This window comes from Symphalangus syndactylus, chromosome 16, assembly GCF_028878055.3.
Source record: "Symphalangus syndactylus isolate Jambi chromosome 16, NHGRI_mSymSyn1-v2.1_pri, whole genome shotgun sequence".
NCBI classification, from domain to species: Eukaryota; Metazoa; Chordata; class Mammalia; order Primates; family Hylobatidae; genus Symphalangus; species Symphalangus syndactylus.
This window is the reverse complement of record NC_072438.2, coordinates 54,525,383-54,540,776: the sequence shown is the minus strand read 5'-3', so window position 1 is coordinate 54,540,776 and position 15,394 is coordinate 54,525,383. Positions and strand designations below refer to the sequence as shown.

The window sequence follows — 15,394 nt, the reverse complement described above, 5'->3', positions numbered from 1 at the left end:
CCTTTTTTTTTTTTTTTTTTTTTGAGACAGGTACTCACTCAGTTGCCCATGCTGGAGTGCAGTGGTGCAATCTTGGCTCACTGCAGCCTCCATCTCCCAGGGTCAAGTGATCCTCCTGCCTCAGCCTCCCAAGTAGCTGGGATTACAGGCATGCGCCACCACGCCCAGCTAATTTTTGTATTTTTTGTGGGGTTTCGCCATGTTGGCCAGGCTGGTCTCCAACTCCTTGGCCTCAAGTGATCTTCCTACCTCAGCGTCCTAAAGTGCTGGGATTACAGGCATGAGCCACTGGACCCCGCCTGGGCTATTTCTTTTTCCATACAAACTAGATGACTGTATCCTGCTTGAAGCTGTGCCATTGGGGAAATTAACCTCACACTGTCTTTCAAGACCACCTCTAAGTGAGGCTGTGGTGCAGATACAGCCCATTTTGGCTTGCATCCACATTCTAAACTGACACGTCTATGCAGCATGCTGTATCAGCTCCTTTTAAAGAACCCCACATATGGCCACAGGTGGGGGCTGATAAATAGGTGCTGAGTGGAAAATGACATAGTGGGAAATGAATGAAAATTTCTAATGTGGAAAATGACATAAAGAAGGGTACTGAAGGCAGGGCATGGTGGCTTACACCTGTAATCTCAGCACTTTGGGAGGCCAAGGCAGGCAGGTCACCTAAGGTCAGGAGTCGAGACCAGCCTGGCCAACCTACATGGTGAAACCCCATTTCTACTAAAAATACAAAAATTAACCAGGCATGGTGGTGCACGCCTTTAGTCCCAGACACTTGGGAGCCTGAGGCAGGGGAAATCACCTGAACTGGGAGGCAGAGGTTGTAGTGAGCCGAGATTGTGCCACCACACTCCTGCCTGGGTGACACAGCAAGACTCCTTGAAAAAAAAAAAAAAAGAAGGAGAAGAAGGGTACTGAGCCACCTGCCTGGGCAGCTTACTTATTCCCTCTGATTCATACTCAATCCCAGGTATCTTACTTCATCATATGACAGATTGATACCTTATGAATTGTTGTTTCTGACAGAATCCATCTCATGATGGGCATTCATTTTATGTCCCATGGTTAGGTAATCCTATTTCAGGGTCTGATTAACAGAATGCCATTGATACAGATATAGTGGACTAATGTGGTGCTCTGAGAAATGTCCACGTGATCCAGGTCCCTCAAGACTGTCAGGACAGTAGGAAAGAGAGTTAATATAGCCTTGGAAAGGAGTGTAGATGTGTACGGTTTGTCACCCCACGTGAGTATGAGCTATGTCTGATCCTCTTTCCTGATAGTAATGAAAAATGACATTCACATGACTGAGCCAGAACCTTAGGTATGCAGTGTATATCAAGTGAATGCATTGTTTTCCACATGTGACACAGCAGCTGCAATTGGGGCTACCCCTTGGTTGATTTTGCAATTGTCTATTGCTGTCCATTCGGATCCATTTGGTTTTTGCAGGGGTCAGAGGATGAATTACATGGGGAAATGAAGAGGGATCACCACCCCTGCATGCATTAGGTCTTAAAGGATGGCATTTCTTTTTCTCCCCAGGATGCAATGTTGCTTCTGGCCAGAAGGTGGGAAGCAGCTTAAGGGCTTCTCCTTGGTCTTACCCCTCTTTCCTCACAAGCCAAGGAACTAGTGGGGTAGGGGTGGGAGTTTTGCCGATGACCAATTGTATACATTTCCCTTTTGTATTCAGGAATTATGTACATTTCACTTTTACATTTAGGAACTGGAGAAATGATCACAGAGTGAGTCTCTGTGTTATTTTCCTCATAGGACATGTCAGCTGCAACTGGGGCTACTACTTGGTTGATTTTGCAGTAGTCTATCTGCCATCCACTAGGATCTATTTGGTTTTTGTGGGAGTCAGATGATAAATTACATGGGTAAATTAGGAGAGACCACCACTCCTCTATGCATGATTTTATACAATTATATACATTTCTCTATTATATACATTTCTCTTTTATATTCAGGAACTTATATACATTCTACTTTTATATTCAAGAATTACATACATTTCACTTTTACATTTAGGAACTGGAGAAATGATCACATAGTAGTGGGTCTGTGGACCCAGTGGAAACACCATAAGTCATATCTCATCCAGGAATCTATTATTACCAGTCCATCATATGCCCCTCAAGTTTAACAGGGGGCCACAATGATGCTTCAGTCGCTAGGTGTCAACATCAACTTGGATCCTGTGCCAAACAGTCTTCAATGTATCTAGGTATTCTTTTTTTCCCCCAGAGTACAGTGATCTAAGTAATGGCCATAGGTTCTTTAGGAGAAAGACTAGGGAAATCGTTACTGGAATATATTTGTCATAGTGCTGCAGAGTCTTTCTTCATAGGTCTTGGCTTCTCCTGTAGTCAGTGGTTTTAGGTCTAAGTACTGGCTTAGGTCTGGAACTGTTCAAAGGATTCTGACTTTTTTTTTTAAATTTAAAATGTAATGAATGAATTTATTTTTTGAGATAGGGTCTCACTATGTTGCCCAGGCTGGTCTTGAACTCCTGGGCTCGAGTGATCCTCCCGCCTCAACCTCCCAAAGTGCTGGGATTATAGCCATAAGCCACCGTGCCCTACTAGGATTCTGATTTTTTTTTGATGGAGTAAGTTGCCCTCAACCTCCTAATTATTCATTCCTGATTCGTTTTGGTTGTATACATTAAATAATACCCTAACTAGCTAATAGGCTTCCCATCTGTCTATTAACCTCCTCCATAGCTGTTTATGGGTTAAGCCCCTTGGTTACCATACCCACCTTAATGCTCATTATAATTACTGGACCAACCTTACTTCTGATGGGTGAGCACTGCCATTAGTTTCAGTTATTTCTAGATCCTATTATCCCTATTGCTCTCCGAGAACTCAGTTCTGTAACGGCATTTCCCACCATCAGCCCTGGCCTACAGAGGATAGTACCACTGAACGTCTCAAAGCTGCTAATGCCCCTCTCACCAGCCCATTCCACATCACTTTTGCATCCTTTGAGCCCTCTTTGGGAACATAATTAGCTGGTAGGCTATCTTCCAAACGGTGTATCCACTTCAAGATGCCACTTTTCTGAGTCTTTTGATACCTTCCTCCACCATCTGCCATGGTGTTAATGTTTATTTCATTTTGTGTGGGCCATTACCTTTTCCAGGTTTCCAAGAGCCATTTGAGTAGTGTGTCGACGTCATTCTTCAGGATCCATGCTAGGCTGTCAAATCTTGAATCATAGAAGTGTACTCCCATAGCAGCAAATTCTTCCTTATCCAACTTTATTGTTCTGTCCCTGTTTGTACGTGACCATCTTAGATGTTAAGCCTCACCTCATTTGTCAATCTTATCTTCCATTTCTTCTCAACAGAGGCTTTCCACTTCTGCTGGGTCATTCTTACCCAGATTAAGTCCATTGCACTTAGAAATTTTCCTGCTCTAACATCCTCTCTCTTCTTCTCAAATCCAACTCTTAGTCATACTTTGAGGCCTAGCTCTAGACCTACCTCCCTTTAAAAGCCATCTCTGACTATCCTAGTGGTAATGAGATGCCTGTTCATTCATGTCTGGCTAATGAAATTTCCTAAGACATCTGAGCTGACAATGGCAGCCTGCTATAACCCTAGGTCTGTCTGACTTCAGAATCTATTCCCTGCGGATAGAGAAAGCTAACTGTAGAAAGAGGCACTAGTTACACAATCTCCACTCAAGAAGAAATTTTATGTGGAAAAAGGTGGCCTTAAATCTGGTAAATTATTCTAATAGCTGAGATTCCACCATATTACCAGACAGCTTGTTGATTACTCATGAAAAATGACTTCAGTTCAGGGTTATCCCGTCTAAAGAAAATTGATGGCATTTTCTTAAAATTCTCAATGATTTTATTCAAGGATAAATGTAAATGATGTCAAGAAGCTTACATTTTAAATATTATTTTTAATACATTAACACTTTTGAAATACACTCTCAGGGGGCTGTTGTTTCTTAAATTTTTCTTAGTTTTATGCCTTTATTCATCTCCATTTGGTTCTATTTCCCACATCTATTAGCTTAGAAGTTTTTGTTTATTATCTGGATAATCGTCTGCCCCACCCCCCACTTTTTGGGGTAGAAATCTCCAGTAAGAGACCAGATGGGTTTTGAGCACTGGAGCAGGTCTTTGAATGCAAGGCTGAGACTTTTGCTCGATGAAAAAGAAAGTAAATAAGAGTGGAAGACTGTGATTATGTGACAGATACATAATTTCTTTTCTTTAGGGAACCAGAAGATAAAAAGAAAAAGAAAAAAGAAAAGAAGAGGTAAGACTTTGGCAAGAATTACCCCACATTTTTCTGCCCATAATATTTCTGTATTTTAATACTACTTTCTTAATTTTTTCAGCAAATCAGATGATAAAAACGAAAATAAAAATGACCCGGAGAAGAAAAAGAAGAAAAAGGACAAAGAGAAGAAAAAGAAAGAGGAGAAAAGCAAAGATAAGAAAGAAGAGTAAGCACTTTTAGTGGCATTGAAATAGAATGAAATTGTGATGGGTTTTAGATGCAGGGATGATTTTCCATAATACAGAGTAGAAAGAAACTTTACAGTAAAGAGCCCTGTGTAAAGACTAAATGTCTTTAAACATTGAAAAATAAACATTTAACATAAATTTTCAGAAGTGAATTAAAACTTTTTCTAATTTCCCTAAAATTAGCAATGGTAGCATTATTCTTTCTTTCTTTATTTATTTATTTATTTATTTTTATTATTATACTTTAGGTTTTAGGGTACATGTGCACAATGTGCAGGTTTGTTACATATGTATCCATGTGCCACATTGGTGTGCTGCACCCATTAACTCGTCATTTAGCATTAGGTATATCTCCTAATGCTGTCCCTCCCCCCTCCCCCCACCCCACAACAGTCCCCGGAGTGTGATGTTCCCCTTCCTGTGTCCATGAGTTCTCATTGTTCAATTCCCACCTATGAGTGAGAACATGCGGTGTTTGGTTTTTTGTCCTTGCGATAGTTTCCTGAGAATGATGGTTTCCAGTTTCATCCATATTCTTAATTCTCTCAAGAATTTTCACTGCTAGGGTTAATTCTCTTCCCTAAGCATTGGTGAAGATAACTTATCGCTGAGAAATATTTAGGTTCCAAGGAGGATTAGGTTTCTAGGATCCTACAATCATTTTAAAAACTGAAATAAAAATTTAATTTTTATTTTAATTGCATTCTTATAAGGAGTGTGCAACCTAGATCCCTTGCACGCGCAGATCACAATAAGGTTTGTGCTCCTATGAGAATCTAATGCTGCTGCTGATCTGACAGGAGGCCGAGCTCAGGCAGTAAAGCTCCCTCGCCCTGCAGCTCACCTCCTGCTGTGTGGCCCACCGGGTTCCTAACAGACCACAGACCAGTACCGGCCTGCAGCCTGGGGGTTGGGGACCCCAGATCTATGCCACTATTCCCTCTCAGTGGCTGAGGTTATACAACTGACTGCAGCATCGCAGTGAAACCACGGCTTTAGTAAAAACCTAATGTGTGCTTTCATATAAGACTGGTCATTTCATTATCTATCCACCCCTCACTAACCACTTTCTTATGACTAGTGCTCTTATGCCATGCTAATCTTCTGCAGAGTGAGCTTCTCCAGCTTACTTCCACGTCATTAATTGTAGTTGATGGGCATAATGATGTTTAATATGGTAAATAAAAATGTTCTTGTATCTTGGTAACTATCCCCTTTATTTCTAATTGCTGCTAGGGAGAAGAAAGAAGTTGTGGTTATTGATCCCTCAGGAAACACATATTACAACTGGCTGTTTTGCATCACATTACCTGTTATGTACAACTGGACAATGGTTATTGCCAGGTGTCTATAATTTTTTTTTTTTTTTTGTGGATCTCACCCCATTTCTAGTTTCCAGGTTCACTGACTAAACAATTCGACTTAGAGCCCTTTAGGACACACCTCCTTTCTCTACTGCAGGTGGTAAAGAGAGGCTAGATTATTCTCAGTGTGTTTTCCTGGGATCAGGAGGAGGTGCTTCAGTTCTCAGTATAATTGGGTCTGCAGTACTGGGATGCATGGAGGGGTCAGGGGAAGATTTTTATATTTTAATTTTTTTAACTATTATTTTAGGTTCGGGGGTACATGTGCAGGCTTGTTATATAGGTAAACTCGTGTCACAGGGGTTTGGTGCACAGATTATTTTCTCACCCAGGTATTAAGCCCAGTACCCAATAGTTATTTTTTCTGCTTCTCTCCCTTTTCCCACCCACCACTCTCAAATAGACCCCAGTGTCTGTTGTTGGAAGGGGAGACTTTTAAACTTTTGGTTGTATAATAACTTAACTAGAACATCGGGAGAAACTATTTTCTTTGACCTATGAGAAAAAAATGTTGCCAATAGTGGAAAAAGATCAAGGATTTAGTGTCTTTTAGATGGTAAACATCTCACTCATCCAAGACCAAGCACAATTTCCCAAAGCATTTTGGGTACAGATAGTCAATATGACCCTGGTGATTGATGTGTTTCACCCAACATATTTTTATTTTAGTTTTAGGCCATTTATTTTTTTAATTTATTTAAAGTTTTTTTGTACAAATTTATAGGGTACCTGTGAAATTTTGTTACTTGCATATAATGCATATAGTGATGAAGTCAGGGTATTTACAGTGTCCATCACCCAAGTTCATTTTTGTTAAGTATAGTCTGCTATCAAACATTGAATTTATTCCTTCTGTCTTACTGTACACTTGTACCCTTCAACCCACTTCTTCTTACGGGATGTTTTTACTAAGCTGACTAGTATCATGGAAAGGATGTTGGAATTCAGAAGGGTGAGGATCGAAATCCAACCACTGAGGGAAAGTTTCGGGAAAGCCGTGGTTAATGAAAGGACTCTAAGGACCTCTCCTAGCCTGAGTGTGCTGTGCTTCTCATCATGATAAAGAAAATATACAAAGAGAACTTTTACTGAAATTGGCTCCCATTTCTTTTTTATTTATACAAGTGTTTCTTTTTTTATAGAGCATGTTTTGATGAACTTCAATCTGATTACCTAGAATATTGGCTCATTTTGGATTACATATCAGACATAGTCTATTTAATCGATATGTTTGTACGAACAAGGACAGGTAAATATGTTCAGTTTTGAATATTTTAAAATTTCATGCTTTTATCTCTAGCGTTGTCATTTGACATTTCCTAATCCAAGTATTCTTCGAAGTAAACTCACAAAAATCTGTTCTAGAGAAAAAGGCAGAGGCGACAGCTAGAGTCACGATGTATAAACTCACAGGCTTAGATGACTCCAGCTGGTTCAGAGGAAGTTACCAGGCAACTTTTTGACCAGTAGTTGTGGCTTTCCTCCATTATCTTGGAGGTTTTGTGCCAGGCGAGAGGAATACAGAGAGCAGAAATATTCTGCCAGATATAGGGGGAAGAGTAATTGCTACCTATCAGGGAGATAATTTAAAGAGTCATGGGGAAAAAATGTCATTGCCCTCAGCAGAGCCATATTCAAAATTGTATAAGAAGGAGGAAAAATGCACTTAACTCAGCTTTGTGGTTTATGGTGAGATATTATTGACCAGAGGGGATAGCTTCTGAAGTATTTCTGTTAAGTAGGTAGAAGCTTATTGTTTCTACACCACTCTCCACACGCAAATGTAACCGGTATACACAGACTATAACCTTTTAAGAATCATTATGTAAAATGGAACATTCTCTAAATACTAGTATTCTGGAACAATGCTCCACTTACTCTGTCATATTTGTAGCTTTGGTAGCCAGTTTAGGAGAAGGAGCAAATCCCTTTCCTAGTGTAATGTATCAGAGGGCTGAAATGCTGGGTTTAAAACACACAAGCCCATGGTAACAGCATAGGAGGGAAGATCCCAAGTGTCTAAGGGAACAAGAATGAGAGATGAAAATGCAGCCTGAAAGGACACTTATGCTTCACATTGAAGGGAGGGCAAGAATATGCAAAATAGACAGCACAGGGCAAGTACCCAAGCGTCCAGGGTAGGGCTGGGATTCTGACAAGGCACTGGCATGGGCTATTAGGCACATTGCTAGCGTGTTCAGGAAACCTTCCACGAACTGTGTATGGTGGGGAAAAAAAACAACAACCCATTGTATGTTACTACGCTCTCAATACAACACAATTCTGGTCACCAATATGTATATGGCGTTTCCTCTACACACCAAGCAATTCTGTAACACCAGCTGGGTTAAAATTTAACTGAATTCGAGGGGAGTTAGAATAGGCCCCACAGGTTAAGCGCTCAGTCTCCCAAGATGATTCCCCACTTCAGATGCCAATCGTTAAGTCTCGGGTTGTGACTTGTGCTTCTGACTGACCAGCTATAAATTGGAGTTCCCACAGCTCCCTCGTGGGTCTAGTAACTTGCTAGCACAACTTACAGACCTTAGGAAAACACTTACGTTTACTGCGTTATTATATTAATAAAGGGTATGATAATGAATACAGATGAAGAGCCAGATGAAGAGATACATAGGGCAAAGTAGGGAAGAGTCATGAGAACAGGGGCTGTTGTCCCCATGGAACTGGGGTGTGGCACCCTCCGAGTTCATAGATGTGTTCACCAACCTGATAATCCTCCAAACCCCATAGTTCAGGGATTTTTTATAGAGGCTTCATCATGGGGGCATGATGGACTATTAACTCAGTCTCCAGTGCTTCTCCCTTTCCTGGATGAAGAAGGTTGGGGTAAAAGTTCCAAGCTTCTAAACATAACTTAGTCTTTCTGGTGACCAGCCCCATCTTGGACCTCACCAAGAGCTGCTTCATTAGAACAAAGGACACTTTTCTTTTTCTTTCTTTCTTTCTTTCTTTCTTTCTTTCTTTCTTTCTTTCTTTCTTTCTTTCTTTCTTTCTTTCTTTCTTTCCTTTCTTCTTTCTTTTTCTTTTCTTTTCTTTCTTTCTTTCTTTCTTTCTTTCTTTCTTTCTTTCTTTCTTTCTTCTTTTTTTCTTCTTTCTTTCTTCTCCTTTCTTTTTCTCTTTCTTTCTTTCTTTCTTTCTCTTTCTTTCTTTCTTTTTTCTTTCTTTCTTTTCTTTTCTTTCTTTCCCTCCCTCCCTCTCTCTCTTTCTTTCTTTTTTTCTTTAAAATAGTATCATAGAGACTTAAGCTGGTCTCAAACTCCTGCACTCAAGGGATCCTCCTGCCTCAGCCTTCCAAAGTGCTGAGATTACAGGTGTGAGCCACTGCACCTGGCCAGAACAAAAGACATTTCTATCACCCAGGAAATATCAAGGGATAAAGAGCTCTGTTTCAGGAACTGGGGTCAAGAACCAAATACCACAACAAAAGATGGACTTAGGGCGCTCATGCCTTTAATCCCAGCACTTTGGGAGGCCAAGGCAGGTGGATCACGAGGTCAGGAGATCGAGACCAGCCTGGCCAATATGGTGAAACCCTGTCTCTACTAAAAATACAAAAATTAGCTGGGTGTGGTGGCACACGCCTGTAGTCCTAGCTACTCGGGAGGCTGAGGCAGAAGAATTGCTTGAAGCCGGAAGCGGAGGTTGCAGCAAGACGAGATTGCACCACTGCACTCCAGCGTGGGTGACAGAGCAAGACTCTGACTCGGAAAAAAAAAAAAAAGCACTTAGTAACCATATTGCTTGGGAAATTACAAGAGTTTTAAGAGTTCTGTGCCAGGGACCAAATATATATATATATATATCTCACAATATCACAGGAATGCTACTCATAAAAGGAATGGCTTTACCTGGATGGAGATGATAGACCTCGAGAGATTCGTACACTCTCACTTTTGCACTTACAAATTTTTCTTTTCTTTTCTTTTCTTTCTTTTTTTTGAGACAGGGTCTCGCTGTTGCCCAAGCTGGAATGCAGTAGTGCTATCATGGCTCACTGCAGCCTCGAACTCCCAGGCTCAAGTGATATTGGGTCTCAGCCTCCCAAAGCGCTGGGATTACAGACGTGAGCTGTCTGGCCAAAATCTTACCTTTTATTTCTGCAGCAGAATATTTTCTACAGTCATAGGTTTATTGGTATTTGTATCTTATTACATTGTTAAAGGCATATTTATTGAAAATGAATTTTTCTTTTGACCTCAACAAAGTTAATTGACAGTTATTCACAAAAATTCACGATGACATAAAAAGGAGAAACACTGAATTGATTTTATTTTCTATTTTAGGTTACCTAGAACAAGGACTGCTGGTAAAGGAAGAACTTAAACTCATAAATAAATATAAATCCAACTTGCAATTTAAACTTGATGTTCTGTCACTGATACCAACTGATTTGCTGTATTTTAAGTTAGGGTGGAACTATCCAGAAATTAGATTAAACAGGTTGTTACGGTTCTCTCGTATGTTTGAGTTCTTCCAGAGAACAGAAACAAGGACAAACTATCCAAACATCTTCAGGATTTCCAACCTTGTTATGTATATCGTCATCATTATCCACTGGAATGCATGTGTGTTCTACTCTATTTCTAAAGCTATTGGATTTGGAAATGATACATGGGTCTACCCTGATATTAATGATCCTGAATTTGGCCGTTTGGCTAGAAAATATGTATACAGCCTTTACTGGTCTACACTGACTTTAACTACCATTGGTGAAACACCCCCTCCTGTGAGGGATTCTGAGTATGTCTTTGTGGTGGTTGATTTCCTCATTGGAGTGTTAATTTTTGCTACCATCGTTGGTAACATAGGTTCTATGATTTCCAACATGAATGCAGCCAGAGCAGAATTTCAAGCAAGAATTGATGCTATCAAGCAATATATGCATTTTCGAAATGTAAGCAAAGATATGGAAAAGAGGGTTATTAAATGGTTTGACTACCTGTGGACCAACAAAAAAACAGTTGATGAGAAAGAAGTCTTAAAGTATCTACCTGATAAACTAAGAGCAGAAATTGCCATCAACGTTCACTTAGACACATTAAAAAAGGTACGCATTTTTGCTGATTGTGAAGCTGGTCTGTTGGTGGAGTTGGTCTTGAAATTGCAACCCCAAGTCTACAGTCCTGGAGATTATATTTGCAAGAAAGGGGATATCGGACGAGAGATGTACATTATCAAGGAAGGCAAACTTGCTGTGGTGGCAGATGATGGAGTAACTCAGTTTGTGGTATTGAGCGATGGCAGCTACTTCGGTGAGATCAGCATTCTTAACATTAAAGGGAGCAAAGCCGGCAATCGAAGAACTGCCAATATTAAAAGTATTGGCTACTCAGACCTGTTCTGTCTCTCAAAAGATGACCTCATGGAAGCTCTAACTGAGTACCCAGATGCCAAAACTATGCTGGAAGAGAAAGGGAAGCAGATTTTAATGAAAGATGGTCTACTGGATCTAAACATTGCAAATGCTGGCAGTGATCCTAAAGATCTTGAAGAGAAGGTTACTCGAATGGAGGGGTCAGTAGACCTCCTGCAAACAAGGTTTGCCCGAATCTTGGCTGAGTATGAGTCCATGCAGCAGAAACTGAAACAAAGATTAACCAAGATTGAGAAATTTCTGAAACCGCTTATTGACACAGAATTTTCAACTATTGAGGGAACTGGAGAAGAAAGTGGGCCCATCGACTCTACATAGAACCGAAAAGCTGGTCATTAACAGGGACATGCCTCATGATCCTTTTGATCCTGTGATTGACATCAACTAAAATTTAAAAGAAGAGGAAGACTCAGTTGGGAAATTTTTCCATGAGGAAAATGTGCTTTGGTGCAAGGTACAAGGCCCCCACCCTCTCTGAGAGATACTATGATTAAAAAAGCTTTATATCTTGGGATTTTTCACAACTGATAATGTGCAAAGATATAAACTGATTAACTTGTCAGTGTCTGTATCTTCTGATTTTCTCACATATGCTCGTTTTATGTAATAATCTTCATAAAAATGAATAAGCATCCCTCACTTTCATGCCATTTCCATTGTTGAGTGAAGTGTATTTGAAGTAACTGAGAATTACCATGTACATCATATTTGGGATAACATTTTTAAAAATTAGACTGCAATAAAGTAAAATTAATTATGCAACTGTAGTGAAAATGAGTTATTTGATAATTTAGCAGGCAGTTTAGGATCTTTCAGAACTTCAGGGTCATTTTAAGGAAAATCAATCATTTTTGTAGTCTAGGACTGAGAAAGAGTGGTTGAGAGAAACTTTTTACCAATAAAAGCATGATAAATCAGACTTTATGAATATATATATATGCACACATAAATATAGAGATATATTACATTGAAAATCACAAAATGTTTTAGGAATCTTTTATATTAAACTTTAAATTTTTTCTGATTATTAAGACCTGACAGCAGTGGCTATTTTTTTACTTCTCTGCCCGGCCAGCAGTAAGAAAAAGGGATAAAGTAATAATATTTCTGGGTGATTAACAAGGGAAATTGTCACAATGTTAAAAAAGGCGACTTGAAATTTCTGGGGACCAGCATGAGCATCACCTGGAAGCTTCTCAGAAATGCAGAATCCTGGGCTCTACCCCAGGATTGAGAAGCATGCATGTAGAGAACCAGGAAGGAGTTAATGAGAGGATGGTTCTAGAAAAGAAAAGGAAACGATCTGGCAGCTGTGTGGATGTGGAAAACATTGCTAATCAATCAGCCATCTTCTGCTGAACCCAGGTGTGGCTCAAAAAAACCTTTCTTAACACAGATCACTGGAAGATTTCTATCCCTATCTATAATGACATGACTAAAGATGGCTTCTTGTTAATTTGACATTTCAGATACTTAAACAGACCTTGATTGGGGTATGCCGATGGTATATTTTATTCTATTGTACCAGTAGAATATCCACTGAACTATACATTATGTCTTTGAAGTCCTGTGTTTCCATTCATCTTGGCTGTTCCTTCAGTATCAGCTGGCAAGTATTTCTTCACTACAGAAATGTCTAGTCCTGGAGTGGGTGCGTTGTGTACAATGCCACGACGTATTTCTGTCTGACACAAGTTCTCCTTTTCCTCTTTTTCTTCTTCTTCTTGTTATTACTTCTTCATCTGCATTTTGTTCTTTTTCTCTGTGCCTTTTCTTGCCTGTTATAAAAACCTCTAAGACGGTGTAAAGAGGCTTACTGGCTACCCATACCAGGTAGATATGGTAAGATAGGGAGAATGAGGGTTACATACCTGGCTTAGAGCTGGCTCCCAAGAAGAATCACCCCTAACTACAGCATCCAGGACTAGGGTGAATACTTTGACTCTCATCTGGGCTAGAGATACAGCCAAGGATTCTGATTTGGTGACCCCGACCCAAGCTCTATAGTCTTGCTGATGCTTACATTGGACAGGTGGCTGATTCTTGGCTCAAAGCCTTGGGGTAAGGTGAATTTAGCCAACTATTCTTTTTTTCATGACTCCTCCATGTAGAGAGGAATCTGATGTGCTGAAATTGCACTGTGGGCTTTAGTTTACAGACACCTGGGGTGCAATGCAGAGGTTCATAATTGGATTCCAGCTTCATCAGGGAGTTTTTTTTTTTAAGACAGGAAACATATAGCTTTAGGGAAATTCATGATAAGAGTGTTGACTTGGGCACATGTGGATGCCAAAGCAGGAACTCACCTTTTAGCAAGCCAGACACCAGCCATATTCCAAGTTGATTCTAGACGCCAACTGGTCGTCCAGAACTAGCATCTTAACATATGAGGACCAGAACAAGTTTGGCATAAGGACAGGAGTGAGGGTGGGGAGGTCGGTAGGATGAAATCTGAAGATCCTTAATACCTGTGTCTGAGAGGGGCTGGGACTCAGAGATGGTAGATCAGTGAGGGAATAGAAATTCAATCTCTAGTCTTGCCAATATGTCTGGTGTTTATCCTGTTCTTCTGCCAACTCTATTATAATATAGAGTTCTCATAGGAAGAGACTGCTTTAACATTTTGCATACATTTAAAAAAAAAAACCCGTTTCCAACTTAAAATATGGTGTGATTAAGCTTCCTACCATTAGGTGGCAATGTAGGTCTACAATTATAACCTTGAAAGCCCGAACTGTTTAGAGATTACAAGCGGTGTAATCAGTGCTCTTTGGCAATAAAGAGTAATATTTCTCTGACACAAATATTTCCAGAAGATTTTAGTATAGCAAACTATATACTAGTTTGAACTGAAAACATGATCAAATAAATTTAAAATTTAAATTTAATTGATAAAGTAATAAAACACATTGAAGCATTTGAATATTTCTTAATTTCAGGACGTTCACCAAGGGAATAATAATAATTACATTACAAAAAGCTTACTGATGTTTAAGACATGTACTAGAGATAAACAAAAGGGGACAAAATGGAGCAAATGGTATTTATATTAAAATTAAGTTTACATTTTTATTTTTAAAAAGTCCATTGCTTTAAAAAGTCTTAAAACTACTGATTTAACAGTATTGGAAATAAGCCTACTTAGGACACTGTAAATTTAGGTAATGTTCTTCCTCATGTTAACTGAAACTGTGTTATTGGATGCCCAGGTTTATAGACTGTTCAGAATACAAAATATGAATCAACAGGTGTATAGACGCTAAAGAAATTGTTTGATATTCCCTGAACTAGTTTATCTCTAGGTGAAGAAGAAGGAAAGTGGGGAATTCAAGGAAAGGGAAAGGAGAATGTAGAAAGGCCTCAGAGATCATCTAGTCCACCCCTCCTCATTTTACAGATACAAAAATGATGGCCAGGCAACAGTAAGATTGTTGAGAACGTAGAGTATTAGAAACTGAGTCAGAGTCTCACTGAGCGAGGCAGGAGGCAGCCACATGCCTAGGCAGATAGGGGCAGGTCCCTGGTGAAACACCACCTCTAAGCTGAAGACGGTTTAAAGCCTGAAAGCCAAGCCACAAGTTAAATCCTCAGACCAGATTGAGAACTTGTCTTTCCGTTTGGCATGCTTTCCTCTGATTGATCCCCACCCTTCACCTACTTTACATATACCTACCCTTTTCTGTTGGTTTTCTACACTGTTGTGCCCACCTTTGAGTGGTGTCTTCACTTTAATCTTTTTTGCATACTCATAAACCAATCAGCATGCACTTCCTATTCTGAGCCCATAAAAGGCCCCAAGCTCAGCCATACTGGGGACTTTTTCCCACCTTTGGGTAGGGGAACCACCCCCACGACCCCACGTCCCCTCTTTGCTGAGAGCTTTCCTTTTGCTTAATAAATTCTACTCCACTCACTCTCCAGTGTCCATGTGCCTAATTCTTCCTGGTCATGAGACAAGAACTTGGACCTACTGGGACCTACACACACGTGCCACCACGCCTGGCTAATTTTTGTATTTTTAGTGGAGACGGAGTTTCACCATGTTGGCCAGGCTGGTCTCAATCTCCTGACCTTGTGGTCCACCCACCTCATCCTCCCAATGTGCTGGGATTATAGGGGTGAG

The 15,394-nt window shown here is 40.0% G+C and overlaps 1 protein-coding gene across 2 annotated transcripts in view; it reads left to right on the top strand.

Moving 5' to 3' along the window:
* The window catches only part of CNGA1 (cyclic nucleotide gated channel subunit alpha 1), an 87,755-nt gene extending 75,722 nt beyond the window's left edge, over nt 1–12,033 (top strand). For both annotated transcript variants that reach the window (XM_055246738.2, XM_063619494.1), the window contains exons 5-9: nt 4,259–4,300; nt 4,383–4,490; nt 5,749–5,856; nt 7,019–7,125; nt 10,181–12,033. In XM_055246738.2, coding sequence (XP_055102713.1) covers nt 4,259–4,300; nt 4,383–4,490; nt 5,749–5,856; nt 7,019–7,125; nt 10,181–11,589 — 1,774 coding nt within the window. In that variant the 3' untranslated portion in view covers nt 11,590–12,033. The remainder of the gene's footprint in view (nt 1–4,258; nt 4,301–4,382; nt 4,491–5,748; nt 5,857–7,018; nt 7,126–10,180) is intronic.
* Nucleotides 12,034–15,394: the final 3,361 nt, after the last annotated feature.